At 42.0% G+C, this 27,999-nt stretch overlaps 2 protein-coding genes across 23 annotated transcripts; one reads left to right on the plus strand and one right to left on the minus strand.

The window, feature by feature from the left end:
* Positions 1–1,205: 1,205 nt before the first annotated feature.
* Positions 1,206–2,228, minus strand: tnni1c (troponin I, skeletal, slow c). The gene is given in 5 exon segments (XM_035641487.2): positions 1,206–1,338; positions 1,422–1,604; positions 1,696–1,785; positions 1,882–1,985; positions 2,225–2,228. Coding segments are annotated over 5 exon segments (483 nt in total). The 3' UTR covers positions 1,206–1,236.
* A 1,139-nt stretch (positions 2,229–3,367) lies between these two features.
* c2cd5 (C2 calcium dependent domain containing 5) lies at positions 3,368–27,997 on the plus strand. 22 transcript variants are annotated; one of them, XM_035641459.2, is made up of 31 exons: positions 3,368–3,484; positions 3,603–3,751; positions 4,215–4,323; positions 4,488–4,574; positions 4,692–4,863; positions 4,955–5,050; positions 5,363–5,518; positions 5,652–5,889; positions 7,998–8,158; positions 9,418–9,642; positions 10,062–10,150; positions 12,524–12,635; positions 16,460–16,574; positions 16,739–16,837; positions 16,947–17,058; positions 17,171–17,250; positions 17,765–17,951; positions 18,910–19,074; positions 20,332–20,376; positions 20,898–21,038; positions 21,417–21,480; positions 21,615–21,676; positions 21,896–21,994; positions 22,154–22,243; positions 22,347–22,425; positions 22,872–22,964; positions 23,440–23,472; positions 23,792–23,923; positions 25,047–25,240; positions 25,334–25,480; positions 26,179–27,997. In XM_035641459.2, exons 3-31 carry the CDS (start codon positions 4,234–4,236, stop codon positions 26,302–26,304), a joined length of 3,489 nt encoding a protein of 1,162 aa, XP_035497352.1. In that variant the 5' UTR covers positions 3,368–3,484; positions 3,603–3,751; positions 4,215–4,233; the 3' UTR covers positions 26,305–27,997. The 22 variants fall into 22 exon arrangements, with proteins under 22 accessions (XP_035497352.1, XP_047189135.1, XP_035497351.1 ...); XM_047333179.1 differs by having other exon boundaries at positions 3,400–3,495; XM_035641458.2 differs by having other exon boundaries at positions 3,410–3,523.
* The last annotated feature ends 2 nt before the right edge of the window (positions 27,998–27,999 follow it).

Consider the following 27,999-nt stretch of genomic DNA (forward strand, 5'->3'; position numbering starts at 1 on the left):
AACACCTGCAGATGTTATGCAAAGCTTGTTTATCTTAATTTTGCAGGTCACAATTTTCGGGTATAAACCTCACATTTTAATAATTTGCATGGCAATACAGGGTAATGTTGCATGATGGCAACGGACATATGGTAATATGACTCCAATACTCACCTGACCCTAGTTTGCTGCTCACAAATGTTTCCATTTATTTCTCATTTCTTTTGTTTGCCACACAGTTTCATTTCATTTCCGTTCCACCACATTTAATTTATTAACATTATGCTTTATTTCTTTGCAATATTTATTTGTCCTAGCCTGTTATATTAATCCTATGTTTCTTTGTTTTGGAGTTACCGTGAGTATGGGAGCTCTCTTCCTGGTTCTGCAAAAGGTGTGGCTGAGGGCTGAGCACACTTAAATGCTGACAACAGCTGATTGGTCTAAACCATAGGCTGCCATATCATGGGGGAGTGTTTGGATTTAGAGTTGTATTTGGCATCCATCTTGTATTCCCCCTTGTGTATTATTTGGTTTAGCCAAACTATATATGTTCGTGTGTGTGTGTGTGTGTGTGTGTGTGTGTGTGTGTGTGTGTGTGTGTGTGTGTGTGTGTGTGTGTGTGTGTGTGTGTGTGTGTGTGTGTGTGTGTGTGTGTGTGTGTGTGTGTGTGTGTGTGTGTTATTTTGAAGGAATTCATTCCAGTCAAGAGGATGAGGCTAAATATATCCTTGCTCAGACAAAAAAATATCTCTGGGGCTTTGTCACTGTGAGTCAATGACCAAGCTTAGTGGAGACAAGCAACACTTTATTAAAGGACACCGTCAATGAATACTGAACATGCATAATACACCTTATTTAAGTCATACCAATCAAACGGAAAGAACTGACTATATAAATTGAATGTGCTGCAGTATTTAGTTACAGTTTAATGTGTGTAGAATAGGTGAGGCAATATTAACAAATATTGTATTTTTACACATCAATATCAGGTAGTAATATACTGTGTATTCATGTGGCTATATTTACAAATGAAATACTTGATAACAGATTAAAAACTGGACTGACATGAAAGTATTGTTCTGCAAAAGCAGCACAAGTTTTTTCATCACAGCCTTTCAGACAGGTTTTTCTTTTCTGTTTTTAAAAACCTAATTTTCTTCATTTGTTTCCCTTGTTTTTATGCATTAAATGTATTTAGTTAATCCTATACTCCTTAGCATGCAGTGTTGGGTGCACTAAAGGAGTTTGTTTTTTTTATTGTCCACCTCCAGCTGCATCAAACATCTTCTTCCGGCCCTCCATACCAGACATGGCTTCCACATTCTTACGCCAGTCGCCCATCTCATTGGTCAGCTCCTAAAGTTCGCAAAACCCATCATTAGATTATTTGCAGGGTCGGAAAAGGATGCTAAACACTTGGTTGTGTAGGCATACTGTACCTTCTCTTGTTTAATGTCCTCTTTCTTCACAGATTTGAAGTTTGCCCTCAGGTCCATGGATTCCTTATTTTTGGACCCAAACAGAGCTTTCATCATCTCATCTGCTGATACTCTCACCTTCCTCAGAGCTGGTTTCTTAAACTTTCCTCCAAGATCCTGCACCTTTAGCTTCAACTCATGGATCTGAAGATGGTGAAAAGATTGGCTGTTCGGTCATTAAAAAGATCTATCTATCTATCAATCTACTCAAATGGGGTGCGTGTTGAAATCATACATCTCTGTAGTTCTTGATGACTTTGACCTCACAGTCGTACCGCTCCTAGTCCACCGTGTCAATCTTTGCGTTAATCTGCTTGCAGAGATTCTACACAATAACAGCAAACGCAAATACAAATGTTCATGTGCATCTTTTGTGTTAAGATTCATGGTAACAATCTGCTATGTTTCGTGTGTGACTCACCTGCAGGTCATCCACATTTAAAGCAGTCATCTGCAGCGGTGCAAGCTTCTCTTCCAGATATCGAACCTTCTCTTCCTCTCTTGCAGCTTTCTCGGGCTCCAGCTCTTTAAAGCGACATTAAACACAAGATTATAATTGTTATTCCCATTTATTTAGGTGAGATAGCATGGGAAGACATGCAGGCTGTAACTTACATTACTGGGATTGCCATGGGAAGTTTGTTGGACAAGAGAAATCGGAGATACGGAACAAAACTAACAGTTATTATCCTGATGATGAGATGCTCAGCAAATAAAAACACTTGGAAAAAAATCTGTTTAAATTGTGTGATGACAGAACTTACTCATCTGACATTGTTGAACCCTGTAGAGAAAGAAAAAATAATAAAAGAGAAAAAAATAAGTCCAATGATTTGAAGATTTTGAAGAAAATGACCTTCACTATGTACCATACAATACAAGAGTAAGATACACAATGGTATATAACTGCAGTTGGTTCTTATACGTGAGACTTGTGCACTTAAGATCCACAATTGGGATGATGAATTACTCTACTAATTATTCTGGTTTAAAAAGTGAAAGATGCAGCGGCAAGTGTCCATCCTCATATGAGCAGCAAATTCACAATGACACCTGAGGTACCCAGACATAAGGACACAGTGAGATGTCTTCTCTTTTTTTTTTTTTTTTTTTTTTACAGCTTATCCAGTTTCAGGCGTTGTGACAACTCCCACCTCTCAGACAGAAATTATCTATTGGTCACACACACACGCACGCACGCACACAGTCACACACAAACACGCACACACAATTCTGACATTCAGATTTCTTTAGAGAGTAAAAGAAAAAATATAAGTAAAGAAAAAAAACAAGTAACACGTCACATTTCCCCATAGTGGGACTTATAAAGGATTATTTTATCTTGGCTTAAATTTGTGTAAGTTCAACAGTGTGGTTTTTAATAGTTTCCTTGGCCAAATTAACGGTATAGTAGTAGATTCAGTTCGGGTTTTGGTGTTTTTGACAGAAGCAAAAAGTGACAAAATCTCCAGACTTAACCACTTCTGCTAAGGTGTAGCTGTTGTCTTTACTGTCATAAAGGTTTAATAATTAAAAAAATACAATTGTAATGAAACATGTTGCATCAGACAAAAGTTAAACTGACCAAAATACACATTAACATAACACAGTTAATCTTACAACACAGGTGACTAAGGTGTGTAACTAGCCCTACTTAACTGACCACAACGCGCATGTCCAAGACTAACCCTGACGCTGCCTTTACGTACTATCAGAATACAGTGTTTATTCAATGGCGTAACTACTTAAAAGTCAGCGAATCGATAAGAATCTACTTGTCTTGCTTGGTATGTTAATGTGTATTATTTTCTAACTTTTTTAAGGATGAAAGTAATTTTTAAAAAGGTTCTCTTTTGTCCCCCCCCCCCCCCCCCCCCCCCCCCAACTAGGTAATACCAGCGTCAAGTATTACCCGTAAAATACGAGTTTACGAGGTGCCCTGAATGCGGCGCACGCCAAACGTTGACAATCCATTCACCACGGGGCTGTGTCGCGACCAAGCTAGCTGCTAACCTGCGGCATGTGTAATGAATCAGTGAGTCGGCGTTAGCATCGCCTGTTCGGTAGTAACAGTATTTATTACCCGTAGTATCAGCTGGTGAATACATATATATTTATATATATATTTGTTTTATCTTAAAGGACACTTTCCCGGCTGGTGCAGTGGTAACCGACGTCTCGTGTAATGGGAGAGACACGGAGGTCAGATGAGCGGCGGGCTGTCAACACGAATGTTCGAGTAGCGAGCCTGCTGTCGCCCTGACAGCCGTCCGTTGATACCGTAGCACCGGGTAAGGATGATAGCGTTTGCTGCTCCGCGAGCAGCGGGACAATGCTATTGTCACATTGGGGGGCGGCTTTGCAGTGTCATTTGTAGAACATGGCCGATCAGGTAGAGCTAAAGAGATCGTGCCCGCCGCTGCAATGCAGTTACCACCAAGTGGCTTTCACTTGCTAGCATGGCTTTGCTGACGTCATCGTGGCTAACTAAGTGTCAGTCGATGTGGTGTTTATAAACGTAGTAGACAGTCCGACAGATCACCTTGAACCGGTCGATCAGCTGGCGGAAGTTAAGCCTGAAGTGTTAGCTGAGTGAAGCTAGCTCGTTAGCCAAAAATAATGGTCTCTCTCCACACTGTCAACAGCACATGCCCATGTCATGAGGGGGGTCGTAGTTGTCGTCGTCATCGTCGTTGTTGTTGTTGTGGTCGTTGACAGCAGCGTTGACCACAGCAAGTTATTGTTTGTTTCTAGATAAAATTCAATCTGAATCATGCCCGGGAAGCTGAAGGCCAAAATAGTGGCAGGGCGCCACTTGCCTGTGATGGACCGAGCCAGTGACCTCACTGACGCGTTTGTAGAGGTGAGTGAAGCTGCTCGAGCCACCAGGGTTTTTTTAAACTCATTTTATTTTAATGACAGTATACACTCTGCATTCGATTGGAGTGTGTTTGTGAATTCTCTAAGAAAGTAAATAGTGCACTTAAAGGATGTGTCCCCCCCCCCTGTTGCCTTCTCATTTCACAGGTTAAGTTTGGAAACACAACGTTCAAAACTGATGTATTTCCCAAATCCCTGAATCCACAGTGGAACTCGGAATGGTTCAAATTTGAGGTAAAATCCCTGTAAGCTTCTCTTTGAACACAACGGGCAGTTGTAAAGTATCACGCAATGTTGTTGAGACATCTGTTCCCTTGCGTCTTCTTTCCTTGTCCTCCTGTTGATGTCTAGGTTGATGATGAAGACCTACAGGATGAACCGTTGCAGATCACAGTGTTGGACCATGACACGTACAGTGCTAATGATGCGATAGGGAAGGTTTACATTGACATTGACCCACTGCTGTGCAGTGAGGCTGCCTCTGTCATCTCCGGCTGGTTTCCCATCTATGACACCATCCATGGTATGACGAATCACTAATATGACCATGATAATGACATTGCTTGTGTTTATTTCTTATTATCATGTCTTTCTGTTATATTATTTGCTCTCAGGTATTCGAGGGGAGATCAATGTCCTTGTCAAAGTGGAGCTCTTCAATGATTTGAACCGCTTCAGACAGTCGTCCTGCGGGGTTAAGTTCTTCTGCAGTATGTCTGACTTGACTTTTGGCTCTCAGTTGTTTGCTTACATTCTTATACATACATTATTAGACATAACTTGTATGCATAAAATGTGGATTGACAGCACATAGGGTAGTGGGTAACTTGGTGGGTATTTTTTTGTCAGGCATGTCTCATGATCCAACAGAACAGGGGTTATCTGTAAACAAGGAAGTGTCACTTGGGAATATGTGCTTAAAATAGAATAATGACTGAAGATAAGGCCAGAATGATTTTTTTACCCGAATGAATTTTAAATCTTTTCACTCTGTGTAATTTTCATTTAATTGTGTATGATAGCCACATCCATTCCTCGGTGCTACCGGGTGGCGATGGTTCATGGCTTTGTGGAGGAACTGGTGGTTAATGAAGATCCAGAATACCAGTGGATCGACCGCATTAGAACTCCTCGGGCTTCCAATGAGGCTCGTCAGAGGCTCATCTCTCTTATGTCTGGTAAGAATATTCAACGTGATCCTCTTTTTTAAGTTGTATGTGGAGGAAGAGGAATTCATAGCCTCCCCTACCCCACCTCACCCCAGTTTTCATCCTCTCTTGGTTATGTGGCTGTGTGTTATCCCTCCTTTAGGAGAGTTGCAGAGGAAAATAGGGCTTAAGGTACTGGAGATGGGCGGGAATACAGTGGTGGGCTACTTGCAGTGTTTTGATCTGGAGGGAGAGTCTGGCCTGGTGGTCCGTGCCATAGGTACTGCCTGCACACTGGACAAACTCACCTCTGGAAGTGCCCCCAACACCAACACACACGTGCACCCTTACACGGCCCCTGCTTCTAATGCCTGCAATTCCCCTTCTAAGGATGGAAAGGAGTGAGTATGAACCTATAACACATGCATGGACCCTGCCTCTTTTTATATGTCACTGCGAATGTAGTTTGTGAGAATTGGGGAAAGACGATGAGTTGTGTGCATGAGAGAGATATTGTGTGGACGAAATGTACTGTATGTTAGTCCCTGTATGGTCTCACTGTTACTCCTGTGTGTGTGTCTCAGTATCTTTGAATCTCCTTTATAGTCTGTGTTGTCTTTTGTGTGATGATGAGTTGCAACATGAAACTAACATCACATGACATAACCTGAGACACACAGACACACATGTACAGTACACACACAATCATCCTAACCCCCCCTCCCTTGTCTGCTCTTGCTTGGCTTCTTGCTCTGCCTCTGTATGTTCTAGTGCTTTTAGTGAGTATCTAGTTCTGTTCTGCTCAGCCTTTTAATAGTGTGTTCCTTCACTTTGTTCTGTTTGTCCTAACCCTGGTGTTTTCATCCTGTTACTGCAAGCTTAACTACAATTGAGTGCATGCTCTTATTCGCATTTATACTGTTTTATCTGTGTGTCAGTGTCAGTTTCAGATGGTGTGTATCAGGGATATAAACACCTTTTGGCTTTAATGGCATTACTTGAGTGACTTCAATAAGAAAACGGGTTATTTACTAAATTGACCCTGGTAAGAATTAAGTTTAAAAAGAAGAAGAAGAAAACACTAAATAAATGATTTAAGGTCAGAAAATAATGAGATGTGCCTATAACAAACCCAGAATGAGTTCAGATCTTCAGATGGTTTGCTGTGTCTGACATACAGTCCAATCCCAAAGATTAGACATTTGACATTCATGTAAAACTGAGAAAAGCAGCAAATTGTAACATTCGAGAAGCTGAAACAATCAAATGTTGAGTATTTTTGCTCACTTTGCCATTGTCAATGTTGTTGCTCTTTTAATTTCCGGTCGATGTACACGTTTGGGCCTGTTTGGACCTTTTTCTGCTGTGTTTGCATCCCTGCTGTGTATGTTTGTGTGAGACTGGGGGCTTTAGCTGAGAGTTAAGCATGAATTTCCCTCTGCTTTCACTTGGCTTTAAATGGAATACCAGTGGCAAGGAGAGAGAGTAAAAAGAAACCCTCTTTTTCCGTTCTTTTCCTATTTTGTCTCTTGTCGCAATGGTGTGTTGTCAGTTGTTGTGTGCATTTTTTTCTTCCTCTCTTCGCTCTCTGGCTACATTCGGATCGGGACGTTTCTCACTGCTTGTGTTCAAAAATTGCTCCTCCGTCCTCCTTTCTCTCTGCGTGCTGGTTGGCCCAGGTCTCCCCTTGCCCACGGATGCCGCTCCACCCACAACAGCCCAGTGCATTCGGCCTGCAGCTCCCAGAGACTGTCCCAGAACTTCTCTGTCTCTGTTCCCACACTCATCTTTACTGGTACGCAGTGCCAGGGACGGCAATAGATACAGAAGACAGAAAGGAAGTTCAACTTGCAAAGAGAAGTAGATGTTGCTGTTTATATGGAAGAAAAATAGTGAATGTATTTTTTTGCTGTAGTCTGGATAGTTTGACAGCCTCGCCGTAGCAACAAATGTCATAGACAGAGGAATCAAGACAAACAAGGAAGGCACACCCCTACACCTTTATTAGGAAAAATCCCAGATATTGATACTAGTCTCAAATCCCTCCACCTATCTTTTTCCCCACGATAGAGGGTGGGGTGTCACTTTGCAGGCTGAATAGTTCTTTATTTTGATTGGCTGTTTGCAACAAAAAAGTGATGGGGCTTTAGCCCTGAGGAAGAGCCTGTGATCTCCCTACAGTCACCTGACCTTTGCTTCACTTTACTGGGACACATGCTTCAGCTCGCCATCCTCTGTTGAATCTGTCCCTTGTGTTTTTTCCACGTTGCTTTTGTTATAGTTTAACGTGTGTGTTTCTTGGTGTTAACACTTTTTTTTTTTTGCTTTCCATGCTTGCTTTTTTGTTCTTCTGCCATCTGTAGCACCTCACACTCGCCTCACCTAGACAAAACAAAATCGCAGATAAGAAAAATTCAACACTGACCCATTCCAATATATGCACACACAAACGCTCGGAGGGTGAGGTGGTGACTGACGTGGGTGTGTGTGTGTCATGTTCTCCTGGCAGGCCGGTATTTGGTGAGGATCTGCCCTCCTTCTCCGGCCCACCTACCCCTTTCAGAGCCCTACCCACCTCCTCCTCCTCTCCTCCCCCCTTCTCTCCCTCCAAGCCATGCAGCCGCCAGTCCTCATCATCAGACACAGACCTCAGTTTGACGCCCAAGACGGGTAAGAACCACTTGGCCCTGTCCCCGCTTTCCCGTTGTCATCCCTCTCCTCCCCTACAACTCATTTTGGTGCTACTCTGGTGGGTGGTTTTGAATTTTTGTAGATTTTTTAATTCTTTCTTTTTTCATTTTCTCTTGGTTGAGTTTAACGTTTAATTACTGTGAATAGTATTGTATATTTTTATTTTTCTGTGTTCCATCCTCCCACTTGTCCTCAGCAGCCTGGTGTGTCTTCTTGCTTCACAGTATTGAAAAATTACATTCTAGACAGCTTCTAATTTTTTTTTTTTTTCTTCAAACATAGGTATAACAATGCGAAGACACACCAGATGTCTGTTTTAGTTCTGTTTCCCTGTTGATGTGGTCTTTTAATTGAAGCACTGAGTCTCATGAGGGGCTGTTGTTGATCTAAGGTCTTCATTAGCAGCCATAATGGTTAATCATTGAGGACAAGGTATGCTTTGTAAAACACAAGGACAACTTGTGCACACATTAACAGAGTGGAGCATGAATGCCACATAGCCTGAAGAACCAGCGCTATTCTGCTAACCCTTCAGGAGGGGACCTGCAGCCCACTTTCTTCCTCCTTGTTCCCACTCCTCTTTCTTTCTCTTGTTTCCTCTTCTCTACCACCACTGTTTAGTCTCCTATTTTCTTCTCTCTCTCTCTCTTTTCTCCTCTGTCCCCCATTTCTTCATTATCTCAGTTCAATTTGTTATAACTTGCCTTCCTGCGCAACTTTTATCCTTCGACTTAGAATATCTGCCTACATCAATTAATGAGTTGAGACCAGTGGTCTCTTTTAATCAAATTTAAAAATATGTTTATCTCCTTCTGAAGAAATCAAAGAATCTTCTTTTATATGAGGGAAGGGGAGGTCGGAGATGCTGTGAAACAAAATACTAAATTGGTGGTCTGCCATAAGTAAATTAATGTTACAGGGAGAAAAAAAGGTACTTTTAATGACACTGACATAAGAACTATATTTCATTTTGATCAGTCACATCATGTGCGATACTTGATCCACTAAATAAGGACGGTATCAACGCCAATACCGATCTAGTGTATAAAAAAAGAGGCATCCCTACTTTGTACACATTATTCCCCAAGGCTTGTGTCCACTTTTTCTTCCATCACATCCTTCTAACCCCTCCTTGGTTTTTTGTGTTTCTGCCCACTCCTCATTGCCATGCCTGTCCATTCTCAATATATCTGTTTTTCCTCTTTGCATCCCCCGTGTGTATTATATCTGCTGGACAGAGGAGCCCCAGCCAGTGAGATGCAGGCCTGGGATCTTCCTCTGCCCCAGCTCCCCCACCCTCTCCACAGACAATCTGTCCCTTCCTGGTTCTGGCTCAGTGGGCTGTGGTCTCGGTTCTGCCCCCAGAGCCACCACCCCGCCCCCTATCTTCTCCATCCAATCAGACTCTACCTTGCTGAGTAAGAACGTGTCATTCACTGAGGACCTGCTGCTGGCAACCTCTGGTATAGTAGGACTGCTGTGTGTCACCAAGTACCAGAACCTGATAACAGTGTGGCTTTGGCATTCCTCCTGTGTGGGGACTCAGCAGCAGGACTTTTCACACCAGGATCATTTTGACTGGTGATATCAGAAACAATCGTGAAACAACACTTCTGACTTATTCTCCTGTTGTTTGGTGTGTTTGTCAGAGTTATTCTAGGTCCAGTATAGTAAGAGAAAACGTTTAGAGTAGGCTAGTCTTAGGATGAGGCTGATCTGCCTGAGTTTATTTACTCATCTCAGTTTAAGGTGTTTTGCACAGTTCCAGCAATTCTGTTTATTTTGCCACAACAACATTAATAACGGCTAACTTGGTTTTCTAGTCCTCTGACCTGTGTATTAAAAGGGATGAAACTACAGCCGGTGTCTCCTCTGTCATCAGGTATGGGCAGTGGGGGCAGTGTTGGGAAGGAGGCAGGGCCTCTGAAGACCCTTCTCAGACAACAGACGCAGACGGCTCTCGAACAGAGGGTACGGTGACACACCCACACATTCTCTTCTCTGACTATTTCTCATGTGTAGACATTGAAATGAAATGCACAGAAAAATACAAAGTCAAATCTTACAGTGTGACTGAATTTTACATGGCGTTTTTGTTTCAGACTGGGCCTTGGTTGACTAGCCACATTACTGAATAGGAAAACAGAAGTAAAAAATAGAACAGAATAGGTTGTATAAATTAATACAATATTACACGGCTAATGTTTTCATCTGCTGTTTCCATTGTCTATCAGTGTCGGATGTCTGCACACAAGGCACACATAGCTTTCTTCAAATGCTTTCAGACATTCACTGAAGACCAGACGTTATTCTGAACATTTCCGGAGTGGCTGTTTGTGAGAGCGCAAATGTCCACAAATGTTCCTCCAGACATTTTCATTAACTTGTAACGTAGTAAAATTTCCGGATATTGTCTGTGTCAGCCCATGCGAGGATACTGCAGGAAAATCTCTGGAAGATTCACGGCGAGCAAGCACTCACACACCCAGACGCCACCCCTCACCTGATTGTTCCGGAAAATGTTCCTGCTGTTGTAAACACGGCTGACTCTGACAATCTCCTGCTGCGTTCGTCATACGTGAACGGCAAACTCCGGAAAATGTCCAGACCCAATTTTCCAGACATTTTCAGGAATTCATGTCTAAAAGCAGCTTTTGTGAAAGATTGTTAATTTAAACTGGTGAGGTGTTAATTGTTTCATGGGAAGTGGGTCTGTGTAAGAGCAAATAATGTTCCTTTTCTTTGTCCTCTTGACCACTTGTGCTACTCAGGGAACATCCTCCTCTGGGTTATTGTTAAACACCAGGGTATGTCCCATCAGTGTGACACTTTCTCTCTCCACCTTTCCTCTAACACTCTGCCCAGCCGATGGCCACCACCACACAGTCTGATTCAACTTCTACCCCGTCCCTCCTCTGCGGTTTGTAGATCCCAGAGGGGCAGACTCGGTTGAGCAACATGGCATCCTTGGGTGTCCTTGTTTTTGCTTTGCATCCACCGCCCCAAGGATTCACAGACACGTGGAGTCGAGGGTGTGAGGCTAGGAGTTGTGTTCCCTTTCGGTTTGAAGGGGCATGTGACTCTGCGTGTGTGTGTGGCCTCTAGATACTCATTTTCGAAACGAAACGGCTCCCTCTTTTCTGACTTCCTTTCCTGAGTCTGATTTCAGTTTCCTGTGTCAACAACGGCAATGAGCACGCTCACCTCATCACCTCATTCTTGCCTCCTTTCTCCGAGTGGAAGGAGCTGTCATTCAAATTAGTAGCTCTGGCTTCCTTTCTGGAGTACTGGACAAGAAAGAAACAAACAGTAGTCCCACCTTTTGACCACTAAAGCCATTCATCCCATATACCTGCATGTTTAGTAATCTCGACATCCCTCCGGTCTTCTGTAATGCTGGACATCACTTCCAAATAGAACGAAGACCAAGATGCTAACAGGGCAGTCCAAGTATGTCTTGTTCGTCTTGTTAGTGACTGCCTGGACTAGCATCACATTATTTAACTGAAGAAAGAGGACCAGCTGTCCTATTAGTGGACAGAGAAGCATGTAAAACAGTCCTGATCCTAAGCCAGAACCTAGAGTGTCTGTGTGTGTTGGTTCCCCTTCAATTTAATATCCAAACCTAAAAAAATGCATTTGTATAGATTTGAAAGGATTGAATCCATCACTAAGTCAGTCATTCACAACATATAGGCTTTGACAATCACTTCCAGATCTATTTGAAACACTCTAAAGTCCACAAATGCAAGTGCTGCAATGGAACAAGTGGAGAATCCTGAGGGAACCTTGCATGGAGAACACCATCACATCCGATCCTTGCTGCATGTTTGCACATATCCCAGCACTAGTCACGTGTCAGATACACATCAGTTAAGCCAGCGTTTGGAACTTGAGGAAAAACAGGTGTATTTAATCAGCCTTACACCCAGAGACGTCCTAATCTTAAGTGTGAAGGACAATTATTCTTGCCTGTAGCACTTTTAAAAGGTTTAGATGTAAAAAAATAAATAAATATATATTTTTTTTTTTTCTTATGTAGGCTCACCGATTTGTATAAAAAAAATATTTTTTAACACACTTTATTTGATATTTTGTTGTAGATTGATTATTGGTCTTGTATCAATTATATCAGAAAAGGATTAAAAACTAAAAACAACCTGTTCTACTCCAAGCTAGCCAAAACAGTATATTTGGATTCAGACAATGGGACATTATGAACATAAAATCATGACAAAAACAATTAAACATGATAAGGCTCAAAACATTATGAGCAAAAATACACAGGAAAAGTCCAGAGCGTGTTTTCCTCTACGGTAAGTGACCGAGCTTGTCTTTTATCAGCAGGAGTTCCCGTTCTTCACGTTGACCACTTTCCCGCCTGGTTTTCTGGTCCATGTCGGTGGCGTGGTCAGCGCTCGCTCTGTCAAACTACTCGACCGAATACACAACCCTGGTGAGTTCAGTGCACACAGACACACAATGTCCTGGTGTAGTTTGTCCATCGTCATGTTGAACAGTATGAGTGAGCTCCACCATCGACCTACAGTATTGTGTGAGTGTCCGGTCTTGTTGCAAGTGGCTGTTAGTTAATGCTGCCTATTATCCTCCTGTGTTGAACGGTTTTCCTGTGTTTGGTCCTTGTCCCAATCTGTTTTACGGTGTAGAGAAATTGTGTTGAAAGGCCGCAGTGGTGTCCGAGTCCTAAAGCAGGTGAAAGCTGTTCCTGTTCACGCTAATAGACTGAAGCTTCTGCAGCTTTGAAGCATGTTGATGTCAATAAAGTTAGGTTAGGCTACTATCCCGTGTCAAAACAATTGCCTGGATATGGGCAACTTTCACCTCGTGGTTTGAGCGTGCGTGCGTGCGTGAGTGTATGTGCGCTCTGGTTGCAGTGTTGTTGTGTGATCTGGTTGCAGTGTTGTTGTGTGATCTGGCACTGCCCCCCTGAAGATGAAGTGCAATAGTGGTGCATGGCTCCAGTCTGTTGCCTGCTGCTTCTGTTGTGTGACGTTGTTGACTGCAGATGGCGCTGTGGTGAGGTACTTTGGTGTTTTTTGTACCTTCACCCTGCTGCCTTGAATTTTCAATTAGGCTCTCCAATCGGAGTCGAAATCCTAATTTATTCTTGTATTATGTAGACTCTTTTCAAAATGAGATTTTTACTGATCTCACTCATTAGACGAGTATCTGCCCACTGAAGATGTTGGACAGTCCACTCAGCAGCCATAGCAAATTTTGCCCTTTTCTAAGTTTAGTGGTCATCATCTACTAATCCGAATCAAAGATGTCTGAGAATTTAGGGACAGGGGAGTGCTGGTGATTGTTGGCTGGGTTAGGATAAGCAGTGTTCTTTTTAGAGCTGGAAAAATAAGCTTAGAAAAAAATAGTTTTACTTTTATCAACAAGATAAACTATTTTACTAAATTATCTGCTAAAAAGTTTTTAGTATGTAAGGTTTAAACTTATAATATTCCTGTCATACCTGGTGAAAACAACATAGGCTCTCATTGTTTTCCCTGATCCAAAATTGCAGGTTGAACTTAGAAACAATTCTGAAGAGATCCCTGTTCACTATCGCTATGCCCGGGCTACAACTGCAAAGGTTTCCTGTGGAGCTTTTTTTTTCACCAAAAGTAGATCATTGTTTTTACAAGTGGGTCCCTGTTTTGTTTGAATTGTGCACAAGGATGCACACATGTAAGCGAGCATGTGGGTGACATGATACAAACCAGTTCACTCTGTTCTGTCGATTGAAAATTGTTGGCGGTAACATGCCACAAATTCAAAATTATAAAGGTAATTATATTGCAATTTTTTCTTACGGAAGGTGTGATTGCTCATCAATCCACAAAATAAGTCTGAATGAAAACTCCACAGGGCACGTTTAAGTTTAGAGAGTATGGTAGAGTTAAACTTGCTGCTGCATGCTATTCTTCTTTTGTATTCTTTTTCTCCTCAAGTCTTTGGCTAGGTCCATACTTTTTCTCATCAGTCTTCTTCTTTTTAGATTGTTTTAGTACACCTGAATTTGTGTTTGCATAGTGACTGTGAAGTGCTGTCTGTCTTTGCATAGTGACCACGGAGTGCTGCTGTTGTGTTGTGCTTGTTTGTTAGACTGTCTCTTCTTTTCTCTTTCTCTCTTTTCTGTACTAACGGTCTGTTCTGGCCCAGCCTTGGGTAACACACGCTCATACAAACTGCTAGACTGGAATAGTATCGCTGCAGGTATTTCCCCCCTTTTACTGCTCTCACCCACAGGAGAGATGGCAGCTCAGTGAAGTTAAACCTCTGTCCAACACGGACATTGAGCCAACGTAGAACAGCTAAATTCGTCACAAACAACTTTATTTTTACATAAGCTTGAAAGTGTATCGCTGAAAACTGATGAATTCAGTGAGCTGCCATTCTCCTCTCTCTATTATGTGTGATTGTATGCTGAGCTGAGTTGAGCATGTGCTGTGTCCCCACCACATCCAGTCTAAACTGGCTACCCCCCCACCCCCCCAACCAGCTCATCCTGCTTCACAGAAGAGCTGCAGCTCTTCTCTAATGTTGTCCCTAACGCTTCCCCAATCGGCATCAAACCTATCTAGACCAGAGGAGGTTTAGGAGGTTGACGGTGTGACAAAGAGCCACTGACTGGGCATGTGCATCCCTAACTCACTGGGCCGTATTCTCACTGAGAGAGAGAGAGAAAGAGAGAGCAAAGGAGGGATGCACGGATGGATGGAAGGCAGGTTGATTGGATGGGTTGAAGTTGAGGAACTTTTAAAAATGGATTGGGACGTATGATGGGGGTGGAAGGAAAGGGTTGAGCTTGGGTACTGGAGGAAGAATGACAGGACTTTAAAAACTAGACAATCTTTGATGGACTCTGGTGAATGAATATGGCCCTTCTCTGCCCATGAGCGTGCACATGGTCATGAGCGTGCACGTCGGTGAGCCTGTGCCTGTGTGACATGCTGCTTCTGATTTCAAGGAACCACCTTGTGGGACTGATGCCTGACCATCTATCATTAATCTTCATCTCCAACTCTTCACCCCCTCATTCATTCCTCTTTCCACTCTTACCCAGCAGCTGAGTTTCTGGGGCTCCGTCAGCATCTCATGTCTGGGAGTCATGGATCGCAGCTCAATACTCTAATGTAGCTTCCTTTACAAGTTGTGCGATCCACAACTCTCAAATGAGTGGTATTAAACTCAACTGTAAACTACTAGATGAATTTAATAAAATCGATGGGGTTATTGGAGCCAAGCCTCTTGAGACTATTGAAACACACACCCATGGTTTAGCCCAAGTATGAGGAAGCCTCAACTTTTGTCACCAGGTTAGGAAAGACTATTTACAAATGAGGCAAAATGTATTTTATGTAATTAACTATATTACTGTCCAGCATGATTTTCTTCCTATACCAATGCGGCCAAAATGGTGTGCGGTTGTATTTCCCACCTGGGTCCTCTCTGTTGGTGCAGCTACTGAAAGGAGATATGACAAGACAGAGAAGATACGTTTTTAAAGACAATGTGCACAATGTACACACAACTTATCTAACCATTGACTTTGCCTTCATCTTCATCATCCTCCTCAGACTCTCATAAATCACTCTAATCGTCCTTTTTGTTTTACAGAATGATAGTTTTGGCTTGCTTTGATTTACGATTTAATCCATTAATCATCAGTAAATACTGTACAAACTGCACTGTTTGATGACTGTTTGTTGTCTAGTAAATCAAATCAGTCAGATTAGATTGTTAGAAAATGTCCCGTTTCTGTGTTTATACTTTTCAGGGAAGTCTTTAAAAATAAAAATAAAATAAAGAAATGTGTGTAATTTTTATACTAAACTTAAAGGGGCAGTAAGCGGTTTTGGAGAAAGCTTTTTTCTCTCTGTTGTTGTTGATGTTTTACTTTGTGAGACCGATGTGCTAAAACCCCTGAGTCGTAGTTATTAGCTTTGTTGTTTGTCTCTTAAGGTGTCAGGGAGTGACGTTAACAAACTGCACACACGGTGTTGTGTGTGCAGTTGTGTGTACCATTATTTTTGTTGTAAAATTACAGAGCCAGAACTATGCTGAAAAAACTGATTTTTTGGGGGGGCACACACAGAACCAACAGCTAGCTGGACTGTGAAATATTTGCTGACTTTTACAAAAAAGTGTATTGGATTAAAATCACTACCTGCCCCTTTAAGTGTTAATTGAAGTTTTGATAGATAATTCAGCCAATTTAGAAGTGATGTGTGAATGCTGTTTGATTCAGAGGTTTGTGTTTTGCAGATGAGCCAGAGACTCGCGATGCCTGGTGGGAGGAGATTCGCCAGGAGATCAAATCTCACGCCAAAGCTCTTGGCTGCCACGCTGTTTTGGGGTACAGTGAGAGCACTAGCATCTGGTATGTAGTAGTAAATGCATGCATAGAAAAATACTACCCACTGATCATTTTCTTCTCTGCATTTCTGCAACCAGTTTTCTGTTTGTCTTAAACACAAGGTTGGTCCCTCTTCTCATCCTCTTCCCTTTCTTTCCCTATTGATCTCTCTATTCCTCTCAACACAGTGAGGAGGTGTGTATCCTGTCGGCATCAGGCACAGCAGCCATCCTGAATCCTCGATATATGCGCGAAGGCTGCCTCGACGTCGGAAACACTGATCACAGGTTGTTTCTGTGTGAATCCCTTTGAATGCGTTGTAAATGCAATGTAAATATTATACGGTGGGGTGGAATTATGACGTCTAATACCAAAATGGTGTTTGTTGTTTGCCAGGTTTGAGGATCCATCTCCCCCAACCTGCGGTTTCTGTCACATCCCCTATGATGAACTCAATATGCCATTTCCAGCCCAGCTCACATACTGTTACCACTGCAGACGACAAAAGGTCTCAGATCTATTTCTAAATGAAGACATGCTAAAGATATCTGTGGTTGTCTAATGTATAAATGCAGGTTGGTGATATTAATATAAAAAGTTTTTTGTCCCACCCCCCCGAGGTTCCTGATGTGCTGTTCACAACAATCGACATGCCACATGAAGCAGCTGTCACAGGGAAGGGCTGCCTTATCCAGGCCAGGTAAAAGACCTCTGCTATAGACATACTGCTCTGAAGCCTCTGAAAAGTTTTAAAAGGCATCTTAAGACTCGTTTATTCAAAGTGGCCTTTGTCTTACCTTGTGTGGTCAAGTCTTAGGAGTCTTTCTGTCTCCTATATACTTTTGTTTGTTATCTTTCTTTTACTACTTTTATGATGCTATCTATATAATAATCGTTTATGCTTGTGAAGCAATTATGTCTTTCTCTGTGAAAGGTGCTAAACTAAATCAGTTTTGACTTTAACACATAGCAGTAACATTATTTATACAGTGTAATAATTCCAGTAAGACATAGTGTTGTGAACTGTGCAGATGGAATATTTAAAAGACTTTGGATCAGAAGGTTAAATCATGGATTCAGCATTCGCACCCTTGGTTTCTGATGACATTTGCCATTGGCATCATGTTAAGTGAACAACACCTTCGAAAATGGAGCCGTACATCAAACACATTAATCAAAGAGAGTTAATGCCAATGTTTTCTATTGTCTTCTAGACTGTGTCGTCTGAAGAAGAAAGCCCAGGGAGAAGTTAACGCGACGGCCATCTCCAACCTGCTGCCGTTTATGGAATACGAGCTGCACACTCAGCTAATGAACAAACTGAAGCTGCGGAGCATGAACGCTCTTTTTGGTCTACACATACAGATCAGTGTCGGCGAGAACATGCTCCTGGGTCTGGCTGTAAGTACATTTTAGGTTAATACATACATCTCTTTTCTGCAGCACGGCCCTTTTAAAATTAAGGCTGAACGATTAATTGCATTTGCGATAATAGCGCGATATGATAAAACGCGATTTTCTAACTGCAAGGGACGCGATTAAATGGGTCACGTGATACGCGAGCAAATGGAGCACTCGGTTCCAAGAACAAGCATCAGTCACGCTGCACTAACCTGCTGCGCAATGGCCTCAAGCTTGACAGAACAGTCGGAAACTGATACAGTGGAGACTTTAGTTTCGAAGAGGAACAGCACGTCGGTTTTAAAAAGGGCGATGCTGCGCAGCGTCAGGTGTTGTGCAGAACATGCCGTGCTACCGTTGCTACTTCACGGGGCAACACCAGCAACCTGTATCAGCGCTTGACACAGTTCCACAGCGGCATGTTCAGCGGAGAGTTGTTTGAGACAACTACTGGAATAGTATCGCTGAAGGTATTTCCCCCCTTTTACTGCTCTCACCCACAGGAGAGATGGCAGCTCAGTGAAGTTAAACCTATGTCCAACACGGACATTGAGCCAACGTAGAACAGCTAAATTCGTCACAAACAACTTTTTTTTTTTTTTTTACATAAGCTTGAAAGTGTATTGCTGAAAACTGATGAATTCAGTGAGCTGCCATTCTCCCCTCTCTATTATTTGTGATTGTATGCTGGGCTGAGTTATACTCCGTATGAAAATGTCTGACGTGGCACCGTGAGGTGACGAACACCACGACTATTCCCTTGTTAAAGAGACAGGCTGCTAACAGAGAGAGAACTCTCTCCCCTTCTCCTCTTCAACACATCTCTCTCTCTGTCAGTGTGTGTGCGCGCACGCGCTATTTATAATCGCAAATCAAATCGCAATATCTGTTTTTTTAAATATCGCGATTTGATATTTTCTCCAAATCGTTCAGCCCTATTTAAAATGTGTGTGTTCAGTCTGCCACAGGAGTGTACCTGACAGCATTGCCGGCACCAGGGGGAATTCAGATTGCGGGGAAGGCTCCCAGCGACCTGAGCAATGACCATCACATCCTCACCATCCAGAAAAGGATCAACGACACTATATCCAAGAACAAAGAGCTTTATCAAATAAACCCTCCGGTAAGACACATGACACAATTCTACAAATTCTCCTCTATTAAGCCAGATTTTCATTGTCGACTAGGGCTCTACAATTTCTTCACCTCAACACTACACCACTGAGGGTTGTCATGTTTGACTCCCCCTAGCCCATAGTCCTTAGTCAATGTGAATCCCTTTTAATAAAAGTACTGTAATTAAAAGGATTTGGGAAAATGTTTCAACCAATAGGTGTTGTGGTGCTGTTCAGATTTGTTGGATGCTCGAACTCCAATATTTTTTAAAAATATCATTAATTTAGCCTTTTGTGACTATAGCTCAACAAATAGGATACCCAATGGGAACTAAATTTTGAACTAATTTTAGGCTTGGATGATAACCGAGGAGATTATTAAATAGGGTAATTCCTTGTCAAATCAGACAGAATCCAGGAAAGTGGCTGCAACACTGCCTCATATTTTGTTCAGAGTTTGTCCACATAAGATTTGGGTCCCAAACCCTGGTTTCGATGTTTTTATGTTAATATGTTTGAACCTCAATAAATACTCATTTAAAATTGTATTGGAAATGATGTGAAGTGTAGCAAATAATATACTCAAAATTACTTGTGATAAAATCCTTTAACAATATAACGTGAACAACACGACTGAATTGGGTACATGCTTGGTGTTTTCTTGGTAAGCTGTAAAGGCCATATACTGATGCTTTAACTGTGTGGACAGGTTTCAACATGCATTCCAGTGCAATGGGGCCTTAATAAATAATGAAATTGCAGGCTTTTAATGGTTTTGGCCAGCAAAAAACTTTTTTGTCTTCCATCCTACAATGTTTGGTGAGGCTAGGAACAATACCTGTAAAGATATTATGCCCAAACATGTCTTTCCAGATTAGGTGTTTTTGTCGCTGTAAAATTTAGGGCTGAAAAAATAAGGAGAATAAACTAAATAAATAATTTGACAGGCCTTAGTTTTGGGACTCTAAGATACAGTGTGAACAAAATCTGAGACAGTGCTGCAACAACATTCTCTGATTTTACTTTTAACAATTTAAATTTGTACCTGTCACATTATTAAGTAAGTAAATAATGTTTTATTTTACACAATAAACAATGAACTTGGTCATTCTTTTACAGAAAACAGATCCATTCCGTAGTGAAATGTTTCCATTACTTTGGATTTAATCTCTCTGTTCCAAATGTTAGTCATAAATTCATTATATAGTCTGTTCTTTGTGAATCATGATAAACTTACCCCTCTTGTCTTTTTCTGGTCATTAAAGAAATTATTTGCCCTGGACCCTGAAGTGTTCGGCAGCATAAACATGGTACTGAGCACGCCAACTTTTTTGCTGTGAGACACAGCAAAGCATGACAAATATTTCACTCTATTAATCGCAGTACTACACCACCTTTACCATAACTGTGTAACATCTTTTAACTGGGGACGTTTGGGAGCAGGACAATGTTTAATCCACTCCATAGTCACCTGTCGAGAGCAAACCACTATAGACTCATAGTGTCTGTGTTGTATTTTTATTATGTAAGTCTATCACTCTCTTACCCATGTATTTTTATGATGTGTGTGTGTTGGGGTGATTGTGTGTGTGTGTGCGTGCGTGCGTGTGCGCGTGTGTCCAGATTCATACTCAAATTAACACCACCCATGCGTGTAATGGGCTAGCTGTTTGGGTGCTTGAGTGAGTGTGAGCATGTGGTGATTTATTAACATAGTCCTTCTACTAGCTGTGACATTTAGACGGATGTTAGGTGCAGCGATGGGCTACTGTGGTGATCTGGTGTTCACGGTGACACTGCTTGCTGATGCCTTCTGTCCCTCTGCTTGCAGGAGCTGGTGGAGGAAGTGGTGGGCTCCCCGATCCCCGAGCCAAGGCAGCGATCCAGACTTTTTCGCTCTCATTCGGAGAGCTCTGATGAACTGTCAGAACTAGACCTCTCCCATGGCAAGAAGGATGCCTTTGTCCTGGAGGTGAAAAACTTTAAGGATAAATGATACATTTATATGCACCTTTTTTATGCCTCCATGCTGGCGACAGCCATGGCTGGAGGCATTATGTTTTGGGGTTGTCCTTACGTCCTTTCATTCCATTCTTTCTAACGCAATAAGTTAGAAACGCCTCAAGGGCATTTCTTCAAATTTTGCAGAAACGTTCACTTGGACTCAAGGATGAACTTTGTTTTTGAGAAACACTGACCCACACATGTTTTTGGTTATGTCAAGAATGAATATTCTATTTAAAATTTTAATAGGATAAATGATGAAGTGATTTTATTGTATAACCTTTCAAAGGTCAGCTTCACTGTGACAATATAATCTTCCAAAAAAATTCTGCTGTCGTTTTCAAAGATTGATGACACTGACGCTGTGGAGGACATCCACTCCCTCCTCACTGATGCCCCTCCACCCACAGGTATCTGCCATCCATTCACTCCACTGTAAAATACTTCACTGCACATGCTCACTTATCTCCTTACGGGGTTGATGCGCACACAAATTAACAAATCAATATTTCTCTACTTCATTATCCCTGTTTAATGTCTTCAGGTTTCTACAGCTGCAACACTGAGATCATGCCTGGGATTTACAACTGGACTTCAGGAGTGCAGGTCACGTTTTTGCAAATCACAGCAAATCTTCTGACATCTTCACTAAACTCAATTTGTAAATTGTGCAGTTGTTAACATTTGGTATTTTTATTTATGTACATTTCTTGCAAAACTACAATGCATATTATAGCACTCTGGCCATGAGGTAGAGTAGAGACAACTGTGGTCTTGTTCACGAAATTGATTAGTTTACATGATGTTTCTGTTACTGTCTTACAGATGTTTACATCAGTGAGGGTCTTCCGGTTGAGTAATGCCAATCTTACAAATCAAGGATTGAACAAGATCTTCACTGACCTATGCGAGAACCTACTTAAGGTAAGAAACCCTTATTGTTCCGTAAGTGATTACACCATATGTGGTGTAATGAGCACAGTGGCTTTATTTTCTGTATACAGCAATATGCTACTTTCAGTGGTTGTGTTTTGAACGAGGAATTATAATCTGCAATTCATTCATCATCATGTTTTGTTTCAGAGTTTTTACTTCAAGCTGCGCTCTATGATCCCCTGCTGTCTTTGTCATCTCAACTTCACCGTGGCAGTGCCAGAAGACGAACTCATACAGGTAAGATGTCTCAGACCACCATTTCCTTGTGTTAGGAAATTAGGTTTAAGAACATAACATAAAGTCAAATTTAACACCACAACCCTCTCCGTCTGCCTCTAAGGTCGCAGTGACAGCAGTTGCCATGACGTTTGACAAGGACCAGGCGCAGGAAAAGCCACCAGACAAGCTGATCACCAAAGGTCTGTCTGGTTAAATAAGGAACTGGTGATTTAATCCTCATATCCTAATAACTGCATCATCCCACTATATAAATATTCATATTCATCCAATGTGCCTGTAGGAACAAAAACATAGTTTACTGGATGTAAGTTGGATATATTGTGTTTTCCCTGTTGCTTGCCAACATTGTTGATGTCTAAATTACGTACACAAATAATTAATGCATATTTTAATTAGACAAGCAATCTACTGTATCTGAGGACAATTTCAAAGCTGTTTATCTGGGTGGAGCTGCTACTTGAGTTACACAGCTAAGATGGCGATATCAAGTTTTACCAAACCATAAAAATGCAGCTAGAAACATAAAAAGGCCCTCAACACTCTTAACAGTGATGAGGAGTATCACTGATGTATTGCATGTTTGAGATGAAAACACCTTGGTGATTGTGTGCGTGTTTTCCTTCAGGGTGCAGTGAGACCGAAGAGCAGCTGCAGTTTGCCATGGAGTTGTGCGCAGACTCATCATCAACCAACATTCTGCAAACATCCAAAATCTCAGGTAGCCTTTAACCATTTTCTTTTTAACTGCTCCCTGACCTCCTCTGCTGTCCTGCTTCACTAACAGGCACTGCCCATCTCCCCACTAACACTTCAGGTACAGTGTCATTACTTACCCCAGTTGCAAAACTCTGCCAAAATCAGCTGGTTATGGTTCGTTCAGCAGGTAAATAAACGGCGATGTGCTGTGGCCCAGTGTGTTCTGTTTTGCTTTGGACGTAGATGAATAGCGTGCTGTAGATGAGATGCCGAGCTCCTAAACGTTGTGGGTTACCTTCAGTTGAACTCAGTAACAAGTACAGAACATGCTGTAGTTGCAGCATTTGATCGACAGAACGCGTAGATGTGGAACTGTGGTTAAAGCTTTAAAAGACGAGTTTTGTTTACCTTGTGACGACATGTATATATCGCCCTGAACTCTTCTTGCTCTCTGTCAAGTGCAAATTTAAACCTTGATATTTGTGTTGGTGTGACAGGTGTCCCAGAGAGCACCAACATCTCACCCAGAGGTAAGCCCAATTCCACAATCCACAATCCCCCTCTACCACACCTCCCTGCTACCAAAACGACTACACTGCCCTGTTTTTGACTTTTTATCCTTTTGTCTGGGACAAAGTTATTCTGCACCGCTCCCAAACCTCATCCACTTTTGTTCTTTTCTGTTCTTCTGTTTGTTTTTCATGTCCTTTTTTTTCTGTCTTGTTGTTGTTGTTGTTGTTGTGTTTGGATATGTGTGTTTGGGTATGTGTGTTTGGATGCGTGCGCGCGTGTGTGTATGTGTGTTTGGATGCGCGCGCGTGTGTGTATGTGTGTGTGTGTTCTCTCCAGCTGCCTCCGTTGATTACGGTTCCTTTGCAGACAGATGCAGCACCTGGCTAGAGCTGCTTAGGCTGAAAGCTCACACCATAAGACGAGGATCAGTTAAGACAAGTAGGAGGACACAGTCTCTAGCACACTCTGGTGAACATACCCACAAATACAGAACACAGTTCCTCAAACAATCCCACACAGACACACACATCAGCTCGCATACACTCACACACCCCTCCTTGCATGCCGCTGGGGGGCGGAGCAATGTAAATCAAGCACCAGCTTTTTAGCTAGAGTGTGAAAGTAAAAGCCCCGCCCCTCAGAGGGATCCACAATCGGTAGCTTGGCTTTGAGATGCCTGTAGCCGTGGTAACAGCAACGAAAAGGGAAGTGATTTTTTTTCTTAAAGCACTTTTTTTTTTTACTGGAGAAACTCTTATTGATTGTGCTCTGCATTTGCATTTCTGAATCTGCTTTAGCGGAGAAAACGCTACATGATTTGAAAAATATAAAAATGCTAGAAAATCTTATGTCCGAATGCTTCAAGTCTGAAAACAACAAAAGATCATGTTGGGGAATGCAATTTGATTTTCTGTCCCGTGCACAGTGAGTGATCCACAATCTAATGTGCAGCTCTGAAAGTTCCTGATTTGATGGTCTTAAGCCACAACATGTAAATTTAAGCAGCAATACGATGGAGCATCTTTCACACTCTGGCTCATATACATGTACCAAGCTCAGTTCATCACTGTCACTTTCTGTCTCTTTCTGTCTCCACTTCTCAAGCCTCTTCCACAAATGCACACAGAAACAAATACTCTCTCTCATGTACTCCACTCTAATGCAAATACTGTATTCAACTTGCACAGCTGTGCCCAGGTCTGTCTGTCTGTCTGCAGATATTGTGTACATGTCTTGTCTGTTTGCCTCAACTGCATGCCATGCATGGGGACGCGTGATTGTCTTCGCACCTCGCATCCACACCATTGCTTTTAGAGCCTATGTATCTAACACACACAGACAACTGACCTATTCACATGTAGGTGCGCACACACACATTTACTCCTGCAGTGCAAATGTTAAAAGGATGGCATTTCGGCATGCACATTGCACATTTATTTCTGCTTCAGATTTCATAACTGCTTTTATTTTTTTCCACTATTATTGAGTATTCTCTGGTATCTCCGTTCCCCTTTGTCTTTTTCCTCCCTCCTCCTTGTTTTTTGTCACGTCTCCTCTCCTGGACCTCTCCCTGCTCCCTTTATGCCTGCAGTCTCCTCTTTGGATCGCTGCAGTCCGTTGCCCGAAGGACGTTCCCGCTCACTGCGCTCCAACCGCTCGTTTGGGGGAAGTTCAGTCACCGTGGTGAAGATGACGCCGCTCTCCTTCCTCCCCGGGACACGCATCATTAAATATCTTGGGATCATCAACATGTTTTTTATCAGAGAGACAACGTCATTACGAGAGGTGTGAGCAACGTGACCACAGAAATTCCCGATGTATTTTTCAGAATCTAGACATAGCGTGTAAACCTGAAGCATGTGTGTTCGTCCCCTGCAGGAAGGTGGTGTTAGTGGCTTCCTGCATTCGTTCATAGCAGAGGTGTTTGCAATGGTTCGAGCTCACGTAGCAGCCCTGGGTGGTAATGCTGTAGTGTCCTACAGCATGAAGGAGTGCATGTTAATGGAAAATCCAAACAAGAACCAGGTACTCATGCACAGTATAAAGTATAAAGTTTTTGCCTCTGTCTCCATATTTATACTACTTTGATTCTCCTTTTCCGACCAACCCCCCATGAAATCTAATTGTTTATCTTGTTGTGTTTTTTTTCCATGATAAAAGACATATAATCGGCAAAAGTAGACATCATGGCTGAGTAATTACACCTCGTAACTGCAGTTTACCGATGACCGTCTCAAATGAATCACTTGGATTTCATGCGTCATATACTTAAGAATTGTTTCCCCGCATTGAAGCATTATGAGTGTTACCAGAGGAGAAGCCAGGTGTAATGAATTATCTTTTGTATTGTAGAGAGCGAAATACATTACTTTTCTGATATTTGGACTTGTTGGCAACCCTGTGCAATTTGCTGGTATTCGTCCTCTAAGTGAGTTTCCTGTTCGAACATGTATGCCTGAAATACCTCAAAACAACAGTGGATGATCAGAGTTGGACCTGCAGGCATGTGAACGAGGGATGGGTGGTGTTGAAGGTTTGCATGATTAGCCATCTGTAATTTGCAAATGTGGCAAAGGTGTAGAGTTACATCCAAGCGATTAAAAGCAGTAAAGGGATTTGAGTTGAGTTTTTTTTAGACATTGAACTACTTTTTAGATCCTCGGACCTGGCAGCTAGTGTCCTTGTGTCTTAATCTTAATCTTGTCCACTTGTTCCTCCTCTAGGCTCAGTGTCTCATCAATGTGAGTGGTGATGCCGTCATCTGTGTCATGGAGACAGACTCGGAGCCGATGCCCTCAACAACAAATATCGGACAGACCTGTAGTGGGGAAGCTGATGTGGCTACATGACAATGAAATGCAGAGACTCACTCTATTTTCAGGACACAATCAGAGTCAACACACTATAGCCGTCCAAATGAGTAATTTATGTTTGCCTTAAAACTCTGTTAAAAGATCCAAAGGTTTGGACACAGGTAACAAAGAGCAAGTATTTTCTCTCTCTCACACACACACACACACACACACACACGCACACACACACACACACACACACACCTCATCTAAATTAGATTAGGATGTTTCTTTTTATGTTTTGTTGTAAAGAGAGCATTTGTGCATGACATGCTAAGGTAGCTTTTTGAAAATTAGATAATCAGAGAGTATTTTAAAACTTTTTTGGTTAAAACATCAGCCAGAGAACCCGTCTGCATCCAATTTCTGCCTGTGTATCACAGCCGTCCACATTGTACACACACAGCTACAGTATCTCGGCCATTCCTTTGTGTGTCGCATGCATGACGTGAGGCAGCTATGACTAATTTGTCCATCCACACATCACAGGAGTCAGTAGATGGACTCGCCAAAAGGGACACAGTTGTAAACCATCAGATGGATCAAAGGCAGAGTGTTCGGCTCAGACTTGTGTAACATCATCTGTCCATTTCAGAGTTGACAGAAAAAGGGTTTGTCAGGCAAGACAAGTATTTAAATGTCAACATGGCCTTGAATTTACATTTTAAAAGCTAAACTCCAAACAATGAAGGCAAACCTATGATTTTCTTTTTTTTATATTTATGTAATTGTCAATTGGTGTCCAATTTTAATCTAAATTTGATTTTGTATTGAATCTGTTGACGGATAATCTTCCTAATGATAACTCGCAGTATTGCTTGTTGCAGTATCTTCAAATATTGATGCCACAGATTTCAACCTTGTTTTTATTCTAAGGTATGACTCACGTTACACACATGAACAAACAGGCCACGATTACAGGCATTGTACACGCTTATATTTGTGGAATGGACATTTTCCTTTTACCACAGCCATTGCCATGTATTCCAGTTACTATTTTATGAATTAAAACTTTTTTTGTTGTTGCTGAGAGTGGGAGACGGGTATAAATGGAGCAGACATGCAGCCTTAGACATACTGTGGCCCTTTGGGGTTTTGCAAAAATATTTCATTGGATATAGTCCTTATGACAGAATGAGATCTTTAGCTGTGTTTGTTGAAGCAACTGTTGCTCCACTTGCGGCTCCAGCCATTAGTATCTCTTCTCGAGGCTCCTTGCCGTCAGTGTCAAATAGCACATCCTTGACCAAGCCCTCATCACTGTTGCTTTGGCATTTGTCTCCTAAATAATAGTCCTGCTACTGATCTGTCCACCTCTGACATTCATGTCCAATGCTGGAATAGAAAGCATCTCTTTATGCAGGTGCCACCTGGAAAATAAACAGTGTAAATGTTCTCTTAAATCAGATTTGAGTATTTTTGTAACATAAAATGTATGAAACCTACTGCTCATTTTGCTTGTGCAATGAACTCCTGATGTTTTTGACTCATTGTGTCAAAAGAATTGGTGATACTCTTTTTGTGTGCTCAGCAGTTTGTGACCCGCTTCTTATATTTGTGTCTAAAACTTGAATGTACATACTTAAATGCTTTTGCTTTCTGACTAGCGGCATGCAGACCCACTTTTTGTTGCCATGAATCTATATGCTCGCCGGGTAAGTCTTGCACAATAAACTCAGTCAAACCATGATG

Source organism: Scophthalmus maximus, chromosome 7, assembly GCF_022379125.1.
Source record: "Scophthalmus maximus strain ysfricsl-2021 chromosome 7, ASM2237912v1, whole genome shotgun sequence".
Taxonomy (NCBI): domain Eukaryota; kingdom Metazoa; phylum Chordata; class Actinopteri; order Pleuronectiformes; family Scophthalmidae; genus Scophthalmus; species Scophthalmus maximus.